Genomic DNA, 17,176 nt, shown 5'->3' with positions numbered 1-17,176 from the left:
CAGGAATTTAACTGAAGCACCAGGAGGGGAGGATCAGGACTCTGAATTTACAGGAAATCTGTTAAAAGCTCACACACATCTTTGTACAGCAGACATCCCACCCTATGTCAGGAATAAGTCCAAGGGGATATACCTATTCATGATAAAAGTATCTCTCCAGTATTCAAAAAGTGATGCTCATGCATGCGCTGTATTAGGCTTTTTTCTTTCCTTCAATATTGCTCAACTAAATTTGCCATGCCAACAAAGTATAACAAGCTCCCACATGGAAAAATCTGACTTTTGCATCACCCTTCTGTATAACTGCCCTTCTAACATTTGTAATTTTATTCTAATGGCAATGGAAGAAAAAGATGCAGACGCCCTACAAAAAATACAAAGGCATCTTGGTTTATACATAAAAGCCAGTAATTTTGTACTATTTCCAGTATTTGCAATACCTGCAAAAGCAAAGACTGCCTGTTTTGATTTTTTGACAGCTTTGTTAGACATGGTTAAAATACAATTTCTGAGAAAGCAGGTATTCATTTCACTGCCACAACTGATCACATTAATTCAAGTACTTTACAGACTAAACCAGTATCAGTTCAGACGTGCTTTGTCCCTTCATATATTCAGTGTAACTCAATCACAAAAGAAATACTTCCTATGTATGCTTTATTCTGAGACTATTCAGCACTTCTGAAGAAGAAAATGCATGTTTAAAACTAAACTTTGCCTGTGGCTACTGAACCAAGGTTCACATCAGCCTATGCCAATAGGTAACTTAGTTCAGTTATCAATTCAGTGTTTGAAGTGTGTCTTCTACCTCTGTTGCCAGCTTTTAAAGTAACCAGTCTTTAAGTCTTAACCAAAACTAGAGAAAACTTTATTTAGGAGAAAGGGAAACCTGTAATAAAGAAAGTTTTTTCATGTTTTGTACAATAGTGTAGTAGTAACAATACTACTGTCTCTGCCAAACATGTGCTCTTAGATTTCTTTACTCTGCTACAGAATACTTTCCTTTCCATCCCTAAAGTAGGCTATTTAATGGCTTTGCTGTAGTTTAAATTCTTTTTTGTTTTGGTTTGCCTTTTTTTTTTTTTTTACAAAAATGATCTTGCTTACACCACCAACCTTCTCCTAAATAAAGCTCTGCCTAGACATCTAACAGTCACGCAATAAATGAATACCTTATGCCAAATCTACCTTCGCTTTACATAACAAGAGACATGTTGATAGAGAAATTAGAGCTCCGGAGTGTCAAAGCACTTTGTATTTAGCATTCGGTGTGGGTGAAACCAGAGTTACAGCTCCTCAGGATCAACTGCATAAATAATCAAAACTGACTGATGCACAGGTAAATTTTAAATATACTAAAAACTACGCGACAACACACAGAATCACAGAACGTTAGGAGTTGGAAGGGACCTCTGAAGATCATCCAGGTTGAACCACCTATGCTCCAGCTTGCTCCCATTGCCCCTTGCCCTGTCATTTGACATCAGAGAGAAGAGCCTGGCTCCTTCCTCCTGACACTCACCCTTTACAAATTGATAACCATGAATGAGGTCACCCCTCAGCCTCCTCCAAGCTAAAGAGACCCAGCTCCCTCAGCCGCTCCTCATAAGGGAGATGCTCCACTCCCTCCATCATATCTGTGGCTCTGCGCTGGACTCTTTCAAGCAATTCCCTGTCCTTCTTGAACTGAGGAGCTCAGAATTGAACACAATATTCCAGATGTGGTCTCACCAGGGCAGAGTAGAGGGCAAGGAGAACCTCTCTTGATCTACAACCACCCCTTCTGATACACCCCAGGATGCCATTGGCCTTCTTGGGTGCAAGGGCACAGTGCTGGCTCATGGTCACCCTGCTGTCCACCAACACCCCCAGGTCCCTTTCCCCTGTGCTGCTCCCCAGCAGGTCAGTCTCCAACCTAACACATTGTTGTATCTGGTGGGTTAAAACCAAACTACAAAATGAACGGTGTTGGGAGTTTAACCAGGGCCTTGTGCTGCCTTTTCCAGGCCTTTTTGTGTACTTTTTTCCACACGTGTATGTGCTAGGTCCTCCTTCGCTCAGCTTCCTCCTCTTCTCACCACCTCCCACACACATAAACACAGCAGCATCCTGTCTGTTGTATAAAAGACTAGAAAAAGGGTGAACATGCAGATGGAGCTGCCACGAGCATCTCCAATTAGGAGGTGTATGGCATATGTAAAACAAACAGGTGAATGTGCGTTGAGCGAGCTGGCAGAGGGAACAGGGGATTGAGTCTGAGGACTTGAGTGGGTGGATAGAAAAGCTGGGGAATGAAAAGAGCTGCACGTAGAATAGTGAGGTATGAAATGGAAATGCTGAATGCCTCGAGTGGGTGGTAAGGGAAAACAGCCCCTGTGCTTATGTAATATTATGCAAATATATATATTCTATGCAAAATAATGCACATTTATGCATAATATATGCCCTTATGAAGTAGTGAAGGGAAGAAGGAAAGAGAGGACTAGTTCAAAATGAAGAAAGGGTTGGCCTTCTGAGAAATGTACTTCTAAACACAACTCAACTCTATACAGGCAATGGTCATACATGTAATTTATTTACCACTCTGGCTTCATGTAAGCTCTCTTTTGAGGGTTTAAATAAAACTTAAGTAGTGCACAGGCTTTATACCAGTCCCTTGAATGGCAGTAAACTACTTCTGTAATTACTTCACAGAGTTCTAATACTGTTAAAGTGATTAAAACAAACTTCAGCTTGCCAAACAGCCAGAGTCCACAAATGTCCTTTCTTTACACAAAACAGGGTATAAAAGTTCTATCCCCAGCTCATTCTGCTGAAGGAGAATATAATAAAAGGGGAGTGCCTGATTTCTCTGACAGAGTAAATATGCATGAGAAGGAATATATACACTTTTTCCTGCAGTTTAACACTTCAGTGGACCATGCTTAGGATGCAGCACCAATAATGTAAGCAGCCAGTGTGAACGAATAAGTTGTTAAAAAAGGAAACGGAGCTCTGGAGCATGCCATAATATTTCCATCATTATGTTCTGTAACATACCACAAGTTGCTTTTTTATTGGACTAGATACAGAAGGTGCAAATGAATGTTTCTGTGGAGTTGCGTCCCACACAGCTCAACAGCCAGGGAAAGAAGTAAAGCGTGAGTCTGCAGAAGTGAAGTTTGCAACAGCAGCAACAGGGAAAACAAACTCAACAATTCATTTCCTATTGCCACCTAGAGGATTTCCCTACCTCACTACAGCAGTCGAATCACTCCTCTGATCTGCACCAGCCCATTTATCTCAGTGCATGCCCAACAGAGGCAGATAGCATATGCTCCTACTGTAACAGAATAGAAAATGGGTTAAGATTATCCATGCACAGATGCTGACTTTGATTTGTGCTACTCTATCCACAGGCACCAGATGATCTTGCAGCAATCAACGTTTGAAACAGCTATCTGTCCCAGCTGGAAAAGAGCAACAGTTTTTAATAGTACCTGTGATTAAAAAAAAAATAAAATTAAAATATCTCATTTTTTTGCACTAATAGAAGCAAGAAAATAAAGCAATGGCCTGCAGAAAATCACTGCTGTCCCAAATGTTTTCACCTCATGTTGACAACAGGCCACAAGGTAAACTTTTGTGTCATCCTTTGAAAATTTCCATTTTGCTATTCCTGTGAAATTTTGCCTAATCTTCCAAATTTTCAACAGTCTCGTAACAGAAAAAAACCCCACTGAAGTTAAAAGCCATCTTTTTATAGCACTGAAAATATTCCTTTCCCATTACCATTTGGGAAACCAATGTGAAATTTCAGATACTATTTCTCTTTGCCGTCTGTATCAGTTCAACACAAAAATGTTCACTGCCCTCACTTTTTGCAGTGCTTATCCCTTTCACATCTGCTTCGCTTGGTTTTTTTTTAGTGATCTGGTGCCGGCTGAAGCCCTGTGACTGAACCGGTGTCTTCTGGTCATGCAACATTCTGATAATGTCATTTTCAGCATAATGTTTATTGGTTTTGATGACTATTGACACTGCTATTGACATTCCAGAAGTGTGTATAGATTTGTTATACTCCTCGATGCCCAATTAAACGCGGGCAGCTGTCAGGAGGCCAGGCCATTGAAACGTGTGCAATTCCCGACACTTAGAGATGTTTACATATTGCTAAAACAACAAACGTGTTGTAAGCAGTTATACAAACTTAAAGAGCTCACACGGACAGATAAAGCAAAGGACAGAAGCAACACAATTTCTTAAAACAGAAAAAACTCTGCGAGCTTTGATAAATTCAGTCTCAGCTCAGTCACTGGATGGGGATTTGTTTTAAGCTTGGCTTTCCTCATGATTTTGGCCAAATAATTTAACTGTTCTTGGTCCTAGCTTTTAAAAGTGGAGGAAGGACAAATTTGATAATATTTGTGGAATGCTTGAGCATCATAATAAATAATGAAGACATTTGCTAATGGCATCTAGGCTAAGTTTAAGCATATGGCATTAACTAATGTCACCTTCACAGTGGCAGTCAGATAAATATGGGGCAATGCAGTCCCTAAAAACACAGTTTGGAGCTTATGAGAAAGAAAAGTCCATTCTTACAAAACAGGTGAAAAGGGATATATAAGGTGTAATGGCAGAACACCTGAGAGATAGTACCACAATAAAACAGCAGTGCTACTCTCACTAGAAATTTTAAAACATACACAAATGTTACCGTATTTTCATTTTATACAGGACTTGTTACAGCTTCCCAGAGTGGTAAGAAAACCCATCTTCTTCTGAAAGGGTAGGAATCCTTTTTAAAAGAAAGAACTCATGAATCTGTAAGTAGCATTTTGCCACCTAGCGACCAGAAAACGAAAAGCAACCGTGAAGGGAATTAGCAGAAGGGACGTGGTTTCATCAGCGAGAGCCAGCCCTGGATTGGCAATTACCTGAGATTCCCTGGGAAACAGAAATCACAGTCAATCCTGCCTTAACAGCCAGCACGCACTGAAGACTCCTTGCATCAGAGGGCACCATCGTCAAATACATAACGTTCCAGAAATTCCCTCTACACTCCAGGAAATGTTTCTTCCCTCTCTTCCTCTGTGTAATAACCAGAGTTTAGCACAGAGCCATACTGCAAGCCAGAATCGGCTGAAAACAAGGATACACACAACTCTCTGTGTAACAATACTTCCATCTATGCCTGACAATAACAAAATTAAGAATTCTGCCACATTTCTTGATGGACAGAATTCAAGGACATCATTCCTGTCACCGAGAATAAGACTGCAGCTTTCTCTGAATAGGCATTTGTTTGTTTTAGCTGTAACTTGAGGCATGATACTGCCCAGGCCCATCAGATGTTTTACTGTAGATAGTATCATTCGTGCTGATATGACCCCAGGTTTGACAATCCAGAGCTTTATTATACTATGATACTAAATTCTGTATAGAAACAGACCTTCTGGCAGCACAAAAAAATTCCCTTTGCCATCAGGACTATTTTATTTACTTGATCATTGTGACAGTATTAACTGCCTTCACTCCAGTTCCTTCCGAATTTGTGTTAGGCAGCACTGATTCTGTTGATAGTGTGTTTTCCCCAGTATTTGAGAGAACTCTGTCAGATGGCATTGAGAAGAACTGAGGGGTGTGAAGGCAGAGCCAGCAATATGGAAAATAGTAAATACTACCAATAAAAATCATCGTAATAATCTGCACAGCCAAGCACTCCAAAATGCAAACGTATGTACTTCAGGAAAATGTGATTTGTTAATGGCTGGATGGATTGCTATTGCCAAGTCATTCATCAGTGAAGGAAGAAGGAAAGGAAGAAGGAAAGGAAGAAGGAAAGGAAGAAGGAAAGGAAGAAGGAAAGGAAGAAGGAAAGGAAGAAGGAAAGGAAGAAGGAAAGGAAGAAGAAAAGGAAGAAGGAAAGGAAGAAGGAAAGGAAGAAGGAAAGGAAGAAGGAAAGGAAGAAGGAAAGGAAGAAGGAAAGGAAGAAGGAAAGGAAGAAGGAAAGGAAGAAGGAAAGGAAGAAGGAAAGGAAGTAAAAGAGATGGTAAAAAAAAAGGCTGTGCCTAAAAACATTAAAAGACAGACACCACAATCCCTCCCCCCTTCTTTTTTTTTAATAAAGAGGGTGTGTATATGCATTATGATACTGTATTTACATGATGAGACTGCTACTTCCACAGAATCCATTTAGGTCACTTAACACTGAATACACCACAGTCCCTATCACCACTCTGCCTATAATAAAAGAGCCTTCAGGGTGAGTACAGTGCAAAATAAAAGCAAAGTCATAAATCTATCCTGCACCCCTTCTCCTCCAATCTTAACCCAGTGTCTATTAATTTCATTTGTACATCATGTCTAAATTTAGGGCTGACAGAGCTCCAGTCATTTACACCAGCTGATCTGAAATCCAGCCCTTTGAACTTAAGTTTTATGGGATATATAGAATGGACCCAGATCCATTCCTTGCCTGTGTAGCCCTGAGCAGCCAACAAAAAGTAATAGTCCCCAGGTTTATTTCCTACTTTAACCACGATTCTGTCCACTACAGTATCTTGACTAGGAGAAAAATCTCTACTTCTGAAAGTTGACTGAGAAAAACCATAAAGCACCATCTTACATTCAAGAGGTGCAATTTGTTTCTCAGGTACTTATTTGCCACAGAACTAGGTGACAAGTCAGAATATCTTCTGGTATTGTGCATCTCTGATCCAACGTAGTTGTTCAATTTTGAAAACTAAACAGCAGGATGAACCCAGTATATCACTAAAAAGAAGAGCAAAATGTCTTCTTCAAACAACAAACCAAATGTTATCTAAACTGCAATTCTGTTTGCCGACCATAGCCAATTCTTCTTAAACTAGTATTTACATTGAGAATAAGAAGGGCGGTGCACTGAGCATGACACAGTAAAATTACTGCAAAATTCATATTTCAAACTCCAAATCTGCTGACAGAGGAAAATCACTGAAGTGACAGTCACTGGAGAACAGGAATGTATGAAACAAGACAATGTCATTTTGATTTGATCTGGAAGAAGATGAAAAACCTGCATCTGCTTCTGCAATCACACAGAACAGATTTTTCCTGTTGGCATTCCATTCTATGTATATTCTTAAAAAAAATATGTTTTTCAGATACCAAGCACGGTCATCAATGTACTCTTTGCAATAAAAGCCTCCACTGGAGACAGATGAAATGACAGAACATATCTGAGGATACAACAAGTTCAGCCAATAGACAGAACAACACTGGCATCTAAGGAGTTCAAGGTTAATTCCCTTTCTGGAATTAAACAGCAAATGGTACCAGAGTCCAAGCAGGAACTGGGAACAATGCCATGACCGATGCTCTGTTTTTCCTCTATAGTGATCTAAAAATAACCTTTTTGGATGTCTGATGAGAAAAACACCAGCCTGTAAAGCCATGGATACATATTTCACCGCTCCTTTAGCCAAAAACAAGGAAACGAAGATTGAAGAGAGGATCTGAAACAAATCAACGCAGACACATTCTCGGTAGTACCTCTGTGTTTTCTGTTTGTCACAGTTCTAGTCTTGGAGGAGAAGAAAAACATCAGAAAGGAGCTCAGCCTTAACAGCCATATTGGCAGATTACAGGTTGAGAGTTTCAGCGCTACTGTGTGCACTACAGCACTTCTTCTTAAACAGCACCCTCAAAGGAGTCCTTCTCACATCAGCTTCATCAGCCCCAACAATGAGGACTGAAAGCCGTTCATTTCTAAGTCACCTGTTTGAACCCAGCAGAGTACACGCTGAAAGCCAGCTAAGAGGGACCTTCCTGCTGGTTCAGCTGCCAGCTCTTAGCTTTCCTGGTTTAAGGGCAGAATCCCGAGCATCAAAATCAATGGCAATGACTGCAATTACATCCAAGGTATTTGTTTGAAAAGAACTTCTCTCCAGTGCTTCGACAGGCTGTGTCCCCACTTCTAAGTGTATGTGTTGATTTTAAAAGGAAAAAAAAACCCAAACATAAACCAACTCAAGACTCCACTTCGAAATTTGATCAGAAATCAGACCAAAACTGAGAAAACATTCATAAAAGGCCAGAGATGTCATCAAACCCAAAGATGATGAAGACATCTTGGCAACAGACAAGAACAGAACGATATGATAAACAAAGCAGCATGGACATTTTGTGCCATTCTTATTCCATCACTGCATCCTGGTATCAAGTTACTTTGAATAAAGGCAGTAAGATGCAGTGTTTGTTCTTATTTTTACCTGTGGAATAATAAAATCTACATTTCAAAACCAAAATGGAGAGCCACAATAATTTTTCAGAAAATGTAATCTTTCTCTTCTAAATAAACACTTTCTCTAGAGAAAAACCAGAAGAAGATGACCAAGATCAAGCTGGAGCAGCTGACAGATGCAGGTGACAGCTGATTCAACTGCTTCCTGGAAAATCGTTTGCAGTTATAAAATGTTGGAGTCAACGCAAGATTTTTAGGTTTTGCGAGGTAAGACAAATATATATAATTTAGGGATAAAAAAATAAATGCAGTATCATGACAGCTACAAGAAGGCACATTTCCAGCAAGCCTGGGGAACACTTAAGGTACCATTCTGCATGACAGGAAGCCAAACACTCAGCTCGACACTGCTGAAAGGGAAAGTCCAGTATGGATGGTTTTCTATTGCATTGGATAAATAAGCATCTTGTGGAAGGATCTGACAGTCATCAGTGCTGGCAGACAAGGGAAAGGACTGGAAAGTATAAAGGAGGACAGCAAAGCCACCACCACCCCTTTGAGTGGCAAGGAACCACAGCCAGTCTAAAGCTGGCTTTGCCACTAACCTACCATGTGGCATTGGTCACATCCCCTAACCAAGGCTTATTTATACAGTTGAAAATGAGCACAGCCGTCACCTTCTCCACAAAGATGAGGTGAGAGCTGAAGCTTGGAACTGCCACTGAACATGAGAAACATAAATTATTATTGCTACATTTTCATGTGCATAACACATGACTGTCTGGAAACAAAATAACAAGAAACCCAAACCTGTGATTTCATCACAGTCAAGGTTAAAGACGTGCAGATGTGGACACAAGGGAGAGTTTTTAAAGTAAAAAAGGTAAAAGCAAACAGGAAAAATTGCATTCTGTTATGACTGAGTTCCAAGTTTAATCAAATGGAAATCAGCTGTCTATTTATAATGGAGAAATAATGCCTAAATCTTACTGCTACACAAGCCAGTGTTGAAAGCTGAACATCTCTCTTTTGTGTCTCTCATATCCCTCTGAAACAGGGGCTTGTTTACAGCAAGCTCATTCATTGCTCCTCAGAGAACTGGTTGGACAGCTGAATCACTCACAAGCTGAAGCTGCAGTTGATCTGAGTACTTATTTTCAAGGAAAAGTGTTTTTTCAAGAGGTGCAAAATACAGCATTTATTATCTGCATTATGCTGGCTTTCATCTAGCAATGGAAAACAGCAATAATATCTCATTACAGCAGGGGCAGAAGGTAACATTCCCTCCCTTGAATACCTTGCTATGCTCAGATCCTACAGATGTCTCAACACATGCTTACAAAGAGTAAGTCAGGATAAACAATAATAAATTCACCTCTCAACTTGATAGTCTTTCCTATCTCTCTGCCTATCACTGACAGCTTCTAGAGACTGTGCATGATCAATCCTAAATCATCAGAATATTTTAAGCAGGTAAAAATAAGGGGGACCAAAAGAAGGGAGGGTACCAGTCCCATGGACCAGCAATTACACTGCCTTCACCTAAAGCCTACTGAACTTGAATGAAGTCTTTCAATTGACTTTGGTGTACTCAGAATTTCAGTTGCAAGACCTCATTTAAGTGATGCATATGGGATATCAGCAAACCACTGCTTTTGAAATAAATGGAGGCCAGGCATTCCAATACCCCTTACAGTTTGGAGAAACACACACTACCTCTGTATTGCACTGTTTCTAAAATACACAGATAAGAGATTGAAGAGATGTATACTGTCCTGGTCTGAGCTAAATAGAAATAATTTTCTATTTAGTGATTTTACTTTTCAGCTCAGTCTCTTTTAAGTGGCTGAACTTGCTGAAAACTAGCAGCATGTTTTTCCAGTATGTGCTGCTACAATAATCTCAAGGCCATTGTCTCATCCTGGGTGCTGTGTCTGCACCTACAGGTGGGGAGCAGACCCAAAACTGACCAACGAGGTATTCCACCCCACACACGTCATACTCAGTATAAAACCGAGGGATCACAAGGGTCTCAACCCTTCTTCCATCTTGGAGCCCTTCCAGCTCGGACCCTTCGATCCTGCAATGGCTGAAGTCTGAGCAGAACCCTGCTAGTTCGTCTTCCTCTGACCCTGATTCGTGTGTTCCTGCATCCTGCTCCCACTGCTGCTGAGTCCAGTCTGAGAGTTTTCCAGTGCCCTGCCCTGCAGAGCTTCTGATGACGTATTTGTCATTGGGGGGATGGTGGGGGGAGGATTTTATATTGGTTTTGTATATATATTTGTACATATGTGTACATACTTTTTATTTTCCTATCTACATTATTATCCTGCAGTATTAGTATTATTGTTTTATTAAATCGGTTAGTTTTATTTTCCAACCTGTAAAGTCTCTCTCCCTTATTCTCTTTTCTCTTCCCTTCTGGGGAGGGGAGAGGGGTTAATAGAGAGCATCAGTCCAGAATTTAGTGGCTGGCCCAGCCCTAAACCACGACACATACACATCAGCAACTCACTAACTCGCTGTTTAGATACTGTCATGTACTACAAGTCAGAAAACAGTTTTACTGCATACTGTGAACAGACATTTGATATCTCTCTGTAAATAAAACAAAATTATTTCCAAATTATACTTTTTCAGGTGTAGGCAAGATACAACATCTCTATTGAACTTGTTCCAGCTAGTATTGGACATTTTGTACATTTTCCATGTACTAGGATGTTTAACTTTGTTTTGTCAAGCAATAATATAAATTTTAAATAAATAAATGAAGTATGACCACTTCACTGTTAACCCAGCAACATATAGACATACCTGGTAAGTAACCATCTTCTTTCCATCATCATTTGTTTGAGGCAAGGTCAGAGGTCCAGAAACTATCCAAACATCCTCAAATCTCTCGGTCAATTCCCGACAATACATTTCCATTCTGAAACATAAGTGTCAGATAGGGTAAAGTCAGCTGGGAAAACTTAACATAACAATCTAACACATACTGTAAATGGCAAGATGAACTACTGACAGGTTTTTTTACAAACTCATATGACTGATTCACAAGCCAAAAAGGTAAAATGCTGGCCCAAGATGCACTTCCCACTCATCCCAGTTTCACTTATTTACCGATAGGCACATGTTATGGAACACATTTGAAAATGGTTTCTGTTGCCTTACCACCTGTCCTGAAAATCTAAATTCTCTCCTTACTCCCACACTTTACACTAGAAAGATACTGTTGATGGTCATTTGGGATTAGTAATACACTTGTTTTAAAGAGCAGGCTGTGGCAACCTTATTTTGAAAGGTTCTACCACATTACTGGAATCAATGTCCTGCAACAGACAGCTCTTTCAGTAGCTCAGAGTACTTAGGAAAGCTTCTACATGCCATTCACACTAAGTCTACTCATTTTTAATATAGAATTGCTTAAAAATAAAGTAGTAACTCCAGAAGCAGTAACATCAGTTTTGCTTCTAAACTAATTGATTTAGTTTACAGCACTGATATTTCTCCATATAAGAAGGTTTCTGGATCATGCCTGTTTTACATTAAATAAAAAGATTATGGCCTATCTTGGATCTAACACCCCAAGTGTTACAGAAATCATATACATTGAGCACCCATTGGTCCTTTACTTAGAGTTGCACTTCTCTCAAACTGTTGTATCAGAACATGAGACAGATGAGCCCAGCTAATCTGGCTGCCTCTGAAAGGGGAGGTTTCACTTCCTTCTGTTTCATCCCTGTTCCTCATCCTCAAGGCCCATCCTCATTTGGTTCACTTTTAGCACTCTTTGTCCACCAACAACCCTGAACAAAAACAGTCTTGTGCTGGGTTAGTGAGTCAAATCAGCTCACACAAATCAGAATTAGCATGCACGAGCCCCACAAATCAGAATTAGCAGGAATGAGCCCTTTCTTCTTCGGTAATAGTGAGCTGCCATATGATATGCCAAAGCATTGGCCACAAGCTAATTTTTTTCCTGCTGTTGTCAGCTTTGCTTCCAAGCAGCTCAGCTCCTCAGGCTGTCTCATGGCATGGCAATATAAACAACACTTGGTGCAAGGAAAATACGGGAATAAATGCAGCAAGGGAGCAAACTGCTTTCAGTGGCAGCAGAGACAGAGATCAGATTACAGGGACCATGAAATTGCACTCAAAATAAGACAGAAAATGACAGTTAAACATCAGGAAAGGAAAAAGCATTCATACTGGTGAGAAGAGAATGAGGAATAAATACTAAGGTGCAGTTAGACCACATCACTGGACCAATCTAACAGCTTACTATCTAATAGCTTGCGGAAAGATGCAGTCCTGCTCTCCCTTTTCCTATTGCTCCCCAGCTGAACAGTCCTACTCTATCTTCCATGCTGACTCTGACACTCATCACTTGATCCAATTTGCTAAACCTACAGATTGCTAAACTGCTTAAGCTGTATTGTCTACTTGCACCTCAAAAGTCAATTCAAGAAGCAAGCAATTAAAAAAAGAGACAGGGAGTAGTGAAGCCAGGAAGAGATACCACACATGGTAAACAGAGTATCCTTATAACTATTTATCAGTAAACAAGTGACTGACAAAACGAGTGGTACAAATACCTTATTCATGTATTTAAACTGGGGGGATAGGGTGCTGAGGTTGGGAGAAAGTGGTAATAGCTTCTTAAATTGCAGGGTTGATAGTGCCAGGGGAAATGTTCAAACACTCCGCATGATTTTCTGATTAAACAGAGATCCTGCTCAAGAGGAATAAAGAGGGTTTCCAACCTTGAATTGGTACAAATGCCTAGCTTTGGTATAAGAAAACTTGATGCTCAAATACTTGAGGTATTAAAACAATACCAAAAAAAATAATCTTAAAAATGCATAGCATTTTGTCTATAAAGCAGTATAACCTTACTGAATGCCTCATGATTTTATATGCATTCTTGTAAAACAGGAAAGCAGTGCGTAGTTGAATGATGATACGTATTTTTATAGGCTCTTAATACAATACTGTACTTAATTTTGCTAACCTTTCCTTGAGTGAACCTTGTGAAATTCATAATTTTCCCCTCCTGTTTTTGAGTCTTAACATTCTGTAAGTCCTATGCAAGAAGCACTGGATAAACACGACTTTTATTAACGTTCTTCTCTGCTCAAAGGAAGGACAGAATAAAAACGGTATGTGACGAAAGTTAAAATTTATCAACCACTCACTTCACCTCGAAGCCGATCCAGTCAGCGCTCACAAGTGACAGAGAACCTGTGTGACTGCTGCTTGGAGGGCGGCACTCCAAGAAACACCTCAGACCTGAAGTAGTCACGGCTCAGTGGGGAGCTCTCAGTTCTCCAATTCAAAGTGAACCTACATCCACATACAGAGATGTGAATACTCTCCCACTGCAAGTGCTTTTTTGAGGAAGAGATATTAAAGCAAGACCTAAACCCTTTCCTTGCTTCTACTGAATTTTCCGTAAGGATAGAGATGTTAAGCCTGGGACCTTTGCCCACAGCAGCCAGAAGCAGTTTTATTTATTCTAAAGAAATGTCCTCTACAGTTTGATTGAATAAAGAACTAAAATGGTCGTTACACTGTTCTGGCACTGTTAGGACTGAGTTGTCTTTCATTCTGAAGAAAGTTCTTATGATCTCTACAGCCAGCCTATAAAGTGCTCTACAATACTTGCACGTGAGGAAGTTTCCTGAATATAGCATTTTTTATTTATGACACTGCCTGGCACTTGTCACTTAGTTCACTTACAAGTAATTTCTCACCTGTTCCAAAATCCAGCATTATTTTCATAATTCTGAGGCACGATGTTAGACAGATAAAATGTTTCAGCCATAGCTCTCTGCACAAAGAAAATAAATAATATCATTTCACTGAAACATTTACAAGCTGAAAACACATTTTAGAAGTTTTTAGACCAGAATGCATTTCTAGTTTAGTCTTAACATCATCAATGTAAAAGGTCAGATAAAACCTAAGTCAGAACATCTACAAAATTATTTTGGATAAAGAGGTGCATAACTGAGGTGCAAACCTTACAAAATGTATCTACTTCTGTTTCAACACAAACACAATGCAAGAATCTCCAATTCTAGAGGCACAGGAACTCGTATGTCACCCAGTGTCAGTTTTGTAATGCCTCTGGAAGAAACTACCTACTGCTTTCACCCATGCTTTTCATGTATTTAACTGCCTAATGGCTAGCTTTTTCTTTCCCTTACAAGAAAAGGTTTTATTAAAAATATTCATCAATATTTTACAAATACATAACATGCAGGCAATGAAATAATTTATGAGACTATAATGGTCAAACATCTACGTATCTGCTTAATTTTATCTTCAAAAAGTGTCATAAACTCTCTGAAGTGAAGCTCACATATCTCTAGATGCAAAGGACCAGGCTCTAAAAAACAATGCAGGGAAATACAGGAGAAAAAATTTCCAAGATCTTAACCCAGAATCTTCATAGGTCCTGTATTTGTCAATATTTTTCACATACTAGATCTTCAAAGTGAGTGGGCTGACAGAACTCCTCAGGATAATGAGCAAACACTACCTGCACTAATTAAACTGTGAAATTAGTATTTTATAATTGTATATTTGAAAGACTGTATCATCTCACTGCATTTCAAGCCAGGTCCAGGATCTCTCTGCACAGGTATCTCACCAGCAAGAAATCCCCAGATATCACAAATAAATAACCACAAAGACACTTCTGGTAGAAATAAAACAACTGGCTCTTTCATCCACCACATGCCACTGCGCTGTCACTCTGCACCACTGCATGCTATTCTGCCTGGCGGAAATACAAATCCAAACTGCTTCTTAATTGACAAATTGCTGCATTAGGCACATTTCACAAGAGGATCCAATAAATCCAAGGGTGCTTTGTTAGTCAGCCAAGGCATTAGGGCATGCTTTTCTCACAGCTCAAATAAATGGTAGGTGAAGACATTTTATAGACTGAAAGAACTATGGCAAAAGAAGGTTCTAATTTACCTCATGCACATCGCCGGCAAGGAAAAAAGCCTTTTAAATCATCCAGGCAATCCCCTTGCCAATACAGAACAGCACTTAACAGCATCTTTGCTTTACCCAATCTAGCCTTAAACATCTCAGCACCTGTTGGCCAGAATGAAGTCATCGTTCCTCATCTCTCTCTAACTGAGCTTTGGAAGACGCTTTCGAGGTTGGTTTGGTGAAGGTTATCACGTGTTTTTTACAGACAACGTAACATACAAGAGGCTGAGGAGAATGCTTAACGCCATACTGTACAAGGTATGCTCACATCATCTCTGCCAAACAAGCTAATCTAGGTGTGTTTTAATGAAGAGAGGTATGTCACCAGAGGATGCACCTGATTTAGACACCAGACTGTGAGAGCATCCTACAGTGCTCAGCGAGGAACAGACCTTCCGAGTCCAGGTCTGTGCATCAATAATAAGACCACGTTCCATCTCAAAACAAACTGCAAAAGGAACATTACACATTACTCTAAAGGGCCTTTTGACTCTTTCCAACTGATAAAGACAAATTAAAGAAAAATTCCTACTGTTGAAAATTTGTTATCTCCCGCTGGTGCCATGTGTCCTCGTGACCATCCACTCCCGAGGTAGTCTTCATTGACAGCGCTAAACATTAGAGGGATGCTAGGATCTGGTCTGAATTTACAGTGCCTTCGGTCTGCATCGCCTGAGGAATAACATACTAGATTGTTAGGTTATCATTAAACCATCACAACAACAAGACAGAAAGATTTGGTTCTGTCACATCTTGCCAAATGACCCATGCTTAAGGATTCAACACATCAATCTAAATTGGGTATTTTTCTCCTCAACCATAAAAAAGAATAATTCTGCTTAAATATTTGTGCTCTAGTTCTGAATTCTCCCCCACTGTACACTAGAAATTCTAACATGCTTACTGTTTCATAGAGGAAGAAACAAAAGCAAAGTACTTTAGGCTTATCATAAATGCAGATTAATATTAAAGACAAAATTGTTAAAGATATAAACCAGTATAGATCCACTTTTAGGACAATGAAGATATATAGATCTTCACCAGCTGCAATTGCATTTTCATGCTTCATCCACTAGATGTATTTCTTCTTTTTCCAAGTCTAGTCTGGAAGCAGAATGGGTGTACCTTGATAAAGTTACACTTGGTAAAATACCAAACCCATTCAAGAGAGACTTGCAAGTCATTTGTTCTCCATGGCCACAGAAGTAAGTGTGGAGCTTTCCTGCTTCTTTCCAAGATTCCCCTTCTGCCTTTCCCAACATTTAGGAATTGTGCACAGAAATGACTAAGCTGGAAAGTAACTGGCTTGTCACTGTTGTCCACACTTTTTTTCCCCAAGTGACAACATAATTTAAAGTACCTACAGCATACCAGGTACTCTTGAAAAAAATTCATGGTGTCATTTTAGGCATAATTTCACAGATGCAATATACAGGACCACTACAACCTCTCTTTTCATTTAACCATCAATCAGGGCCTGTACACATCAGAGAGAATCTTCCTCAAACTTGACACTTTATAAAGCACATCCTGCTGCAATACAACATGAGGGGCAATTTTCAATAGTGACCACTGCTATTTTTAAAAAATTATTCTTTCTTCTATAGCTGACTGCATACACACACAAACTGCACGCCCTCTGGCTTTTTTGTGGTGTCACTATTATCACTGAGCACATATGCACCCTACACTTCCTTGTGCTCCGTACTAAGAACAAAGTGTGAGACATGCTCTCCATTTTGGCAGCTCTGTCAAGAACACAAATATATTCAAGGATCACAAGGAAGAAGGGAAAGGGTGGAAAATGAGCATGCATATGGATAACATATCTCTTGGAAACCAGTGTCTGTAAGCAATTTCCTCTTCTTTCTTGACCATCTGGCACACGTGTCCATGGAGGTGATGTCAAAAGAGAGGTGCTCAGAGCTTCTTTATACACCACAGGCATAAGAAAGGAGCTGC

General features: G+C 39.8%; 1 protein-coding gene across 1 annotated transcript in view; it reads right to left on the bottom strand.

The window, feature by feature from the left end:
* The window catches only part of EXOG (endo/exonuclease (5'-3'), endonuclease G-like), a gene marked incomplete at its 5' end in the record, with an annotated part of 20,439 nt that overhangs the window by 1,483 nt on the left and 1,780 nt on the right, over nt 1-17,176 (bottom strand). The window contains 3 exons of the mRNA XM_010188802.1: nt 11,021-11,135; nt 13,960-14,036; nt 15,747-15,886. Coding sequence (XP_010187104.1) covers nt 11,021-11,135; nt 13,960-14,036; nt 15,747-15,886 — 332 coding nt within the window. The remainder of the gene's footprint in view (nt 1-11,020; nt 11,136-13,959; nt 14,037-15,746; nt 15,887-17,176) is intronic.

Source organism: Mesitornis unicolor, unplaced genomic scaffold, assembly GCF_000695765.1.
Source record: "Mesitornis unicolor isolate BGI_N332 unplaced genomic scaffold, ASM69576v1 scaffold12107, whole genome shotgun sequence".
Lineage (NCBI taxonomy): Eukaryota > Metazoa > Chordata > Aves > Mesitornithiformes > Mesitornithidae > Mesitornis > Mesitornis unicolor.
This window is presented reverse-complemented; position numbering and strand designations above follow the sequence as displayed.